Source organism: Vitis riparia, chromosome 8 (assembly GCF_004353265.1).
Source record: "Vitis riparia cultivar Riparia Gloire de Montpellier isolate 1030 chromosome 8, EGFV_Vit.rip_1.0, whole genome shotgun sequence".
Lineage (NCBI taxonomy): Eukaryota > Viridiplantae > Streptophyta > Magnoliopsida > Vitales > Vitaceae > Vitis > Vitis riparia.
The window spans coordinates 11,683,492-11,687,951 of record NC_048438.1 but is presented as its reverse complement, the minus strand read 5'-3'; the positions used below and the strand labels follow the sequence as shown (position 1 = coordinate 11,687,951).

Here is a 4,460-nt window from a genome sequence, read left to right as displayed (position 1 = left end):
TGGTATTCATCGATTTCCTAGTTAATTGTTATGTTTGCTTCACCTTATTTAATAGAGACCTATTTTTAGGGGCTTAGAGGGGTGTTACGATCTTTACCGTACCTTTCCAATAAGTAACCAGACCCTCGAACCTAGGTTTGGTTTTTCACAAACTGTCTTTTCCAAATAAGGAGTCACACTTAGGATTTTCTTTTTCCTTAAAAAAAATAAAACAAAAATAAGTGGCAACTTCAAGTCTTTTTTAAAAGAAATCAAAATTTCACCAAATAAATGAAAAAGCGAGTTGCGACATCGAGTGGGAACGCATCTTGCTAAAATACGGGGTCCACAAAAGTATTTGGATCTGTAGTCCAAATGCTTGAAGTTGTCAAGCTTGTTGGATATTAATGAGTATTTATAAGAAAATGCAATGAGAAAAATGAAATCATAATACATAAAGCGTATATGACTCATAACTCAAGGTTTCCTACAGAGACCTAATATTGATTATGAGGAAACATATTCTCCTATGATGGATGCAACCATATTTAAATGTCAAATTTGTATAGCAGTCTTAGAAGGACTATATATGCATATCATGGATGTTATTATTGCATATTTATATGGGTCTTTAGATAATAACATATATGAAAATCCCTTAAGGATTTCAAATACTTGAAGCAACTAATTCAAAACAATATAGATATACTCAATTAAGTTATAAAGATCCTTGTATCGATTAAGCAATCCAAAGGCATGTGGTACAATTACTTCAATGAATATTTGAAACAAAAAGTATATGTGTATTTCTTTATGCATATTCATTATGTTGAATATTTGCAATTGTTAAAGCATATGTGGAACATTTGAACTTTCTTAGAACTCCTGAAAAGCTTACAAAAATAGTTGACTATTTGAAAAGTAAATTTGAAATAAAAGATCTTGGAAAACAAATTTTTTACCTCAGCTTACAAATCGAGTACTTTTCAAGCAAAATCTTAGTTTATGAGTTAACATATACAAAGAAAATCTTGAAGCACTTTCATATAGGTAAATTACATCCATTAAGCTCTTTGATGATAGTTTGTTCACTTGAAGTGAAACATGATTCATTCCATCTTAAAAAAGATAATGAAGAATTACTTGGTCCAGAAGTACCATATTACAGTGTTATTTTGATACATTGATGTATCTTGTAAATTATATATGATTGGATATTGTGGTCCTTGTTAACTTGCTTGCAAGATATAGTCAAGCACCAACTTAGAGACATTGGAATAGGGTTAAATATATACCACGATGATATGGGTCTATTTTATTTGAAATTATCAAAATCTCAATTGTTTGGATATGTAGAAGCTAGTTATCTTTCATACCACCACAAAGCTTATCTTAAATGAGGTATTTATTTTCTTATGGTAATACAACAATACCATGGAGATCAATCAAGCAAATAATGGAAACATGTTGATTGTCTTCCATCAAAGATAATGCTACCAAGTTATATGAAGATAATATTGCATGCATTGCACAAATTAAATAAGGATGCGTTAAAGGTGACAAAATTAAGCATATATCGCTCAAGTTCTTTTACAATCATCAGCTCCAAAAAAGTGATCAAAATGCTATTCAGGGAGTAAGATCAAGTGACAATTTAGCAGACAAAGGCATTGTTAACTACAATACTTAAGAAGTTCATTAGAATACGTCGACTCAAAGATCTTCATGCCATGTTGTACTACTAGATAAAATATTATTATGTCAACATGAGGGGGAGCTAATTGATAAGAATATCATTACGATGTACTCTTTTTCCTTTTGTCCAACTTTTGTCTTACTTGGTTTTATTGACAAAGTTTTTAACAAGGTAATTGTAATAATCCAAAAGAATATTGTACTATTTTTCCTTCACTAGGGTTTTTCCATAGGGTTTTTCCTAGTAAGGTAACTTGTGCATGATCATCTATATCTTTTGTAACTCCTTATAAAAGAGATAGCCTTTAATGAAAATTTGCTTTGTTTTCTTCCTACAATATTCTATTATACTTTTCTTTGAGAATTTTTTTTTTTATTTTCATTTCTTTCTTTTTCTCATTCTTTTATTTTACAACATATGTAATATTTTTTTAGGAAACATTTAATTGCCGAATCTTTCAAAATCATTTTCAGAAAAAATATTTCCATTAAAAATATTTCAAATAAAAATAATAAAATATTTTCAAACACATTCTTATTCATAGAAAATTTCACGAAAACAACAAGTCCTTGATTCATGAAGGTTTGATTCTCTTTCCTCCCATGACTATATCTGATCTCCATTTTAGAAAACCTCATTTTAAATTGGTATGATATATGAAAAGAGAATAGAATATCAAACACCTCACCTATTCTAACCATTCACATTATGTTCTTAAACTTGCCAAATATTGGATATCAGATTAGTTTTCAAATCATGATTCTATCCTCATTTCCAATGACAAATTAATATTATAATAAATTTTATTACCTTATTTTGAAAAAAGATATGACATTTTTATTTGAAATTCACTAAAACAAGAATATTTATTAGAAATTTAAGAACACTTACCATCTTCTTGAACAATCTTCCAAGGATTTGTAAAAGGCAAGATCGGTCTATAGAGGATTTGAAGTGATTGAGATAAGAGAAACACAAGGAGAATTTTGACCCGGAATTGCCAGCACACAAAATTCCTTAATAAATTCAATACAAAATGGGGTTGGGTGTCTGTACGTAGTGTAAGAGCTTCTTGTTTTGTCCATGTCTTCTGTTAACAATCTGCTGTTGATCATTTGCCTCACATTCATATTCTCGCCATGCATCTCTGCTGCGAGTGATTCCAAGGGTTTTTCTACAAATCTTATTCATATTCATTCGCCATCCTCCCCATACAAGAATGTCAAAGCAGAGAGCCTGGCCGAGGACACTGCTCTCAAGAGCACGCTCTCGCGGCACGCTTATATGAGGGCCAGGCAACAAAAAGCCCTGCAGCCGGCGGACTTTGTGCCCCCTCCTCTTATTCCTCAGGAGATCATGTTCCTAGCAAATTTATCCATTGGTAATCCACCTACGAATGTGTATGTCATCCTTGACACCGGCAGTGACTTGTTCTGGATTCAATGTGAGCCTTGCGATGTTTGTTATAAGCAAAAGGATCCCATCTATGATCGGACCAAATCCGATTCTTTCACTGAAATGGCATGCGATGCTTCTCTTTGCTTAAGTCTCGGAAGTGACGCCCAATGCAGTGATCCAGCTCAAAGGTTTTGTGTGTACAAATATTCTTATGCAGATGGCACCAGGACGTCGGGTCTCCTCTCCTACGATGACGTCGCCTTCACTTCACATTATTCAAATGAAGATAAAACGGCCCAAGTAGGCTTTGGATGCGGATTACAAAATTTGAATACCCTGACAGGATTCCGTGACGGCGGGGTACTAGGCCTTGGTCCTGGACAGGTATCTTTGGTTTCCCAGCTCCCGGCAATTGGTAAAGTTTCAAAATCATTCGCCTACTGTTTTGGCAACTTTAGTGATCCAAATGCGGGGGGCTTTCTCGTATTTGGGGATGATACGTATTTGAAAGGTGACATAACGCCCATGGTGATAGATGAGTTTTACTACATCAATCTCCTCGGCATTGGCCTTGGCATCGGAGAGCCGAGGCTTGACATAAATTCTTCTTCGTTTGAAAGAAAACCCGACGGAAACGGAGGCGTTGTCATCGACTCCGGCACCACGCTGACTGCTTTTGTGCCAGAGGTGTACGAAGTGGTTAGAAATGCAGTGGTAGACAAGCTACAAAAGGGATACAACATTAGGCCACTGAGGAGCAATCCCGACTGTTTTAGAGGAAAAATAGGAAGAGACCTGAAGTTCTTCCCAACCATGATACTTTACCTTGAGAGCACGGGCATTCTGAATGATAAATGGTCCATATTTCGGCAACGCTACCGTAATGCATTCTGCTTAGGATTCACCAGTGGAGATGGGTTAAACATTATTGGCAATCTCGCTCAACAGTCCTATAAATTTGGGTTTAACCTTGAGCAGAGCACACTTAGCATTGAGTCCATGCCCAACTGTAGGCCTAGTTCGGCATTTTCCAATTAGAGAAGGTCTATAAGCAGCTCCGTCGAAAAAAGTTATATCCCCCAGAGAGAGGTTTCAGAAGTCAGTTTATTTGCATTTAGTTTTATTCCAGTTAAGACACAAATCTGAATAAGGAGAGAATAAGTCTAATGGAAGTGATGCCTGTTCATTTAATTTCTCTTATTTATTCATTAGTGCATTTTTATTTATAAAGCAAATTAAAATTGTAAAAGTTATTCTTAATACATATGATCTATTATTGAAATATTATTATTTTTTGAATTAATTAGATAAAAAGATTAAATAATCTCTTGTATTTCTTATTTATCCCCTCTCTTGTTTTTATTTGAAAAATAACCCTTTTTTTTTT

At 34.1% G+C, this 4,460-nt stretch overlaps 1 protein-coding gene across 1 annotated transcript; it reads left to right on the top strand.

Annotated features, from left to right (window-relative positions):
* Positions 1-2,758: 2,758 nt before the first annotated feature.
* On the top strand, positions 2,759-4,111 carry LOC117920621 (probable aspartic protease At2g35615). Its single transcript, XM_034838225.1, has one exon. The coding sequence runs from the start codon at positions 2,759-2,761 to the stop codon at positions 4,109-4,111; it is 1,353 nt and encodes a 450-aa protein (XP_034694116.1).
* The last annotated feature ends 349 nt before the right edge of the window (positions 4,112-4,460 follow it).

Excerpts from the sequence above, each read along its gene's own strand:
- LOC117920621 (XM_034838225.1), top strand. The coding sequence starts at position 2,759 with ATGTCTTCTGTTAACAATCTGCTGTTGATCATTTGCCTCACATTCATA.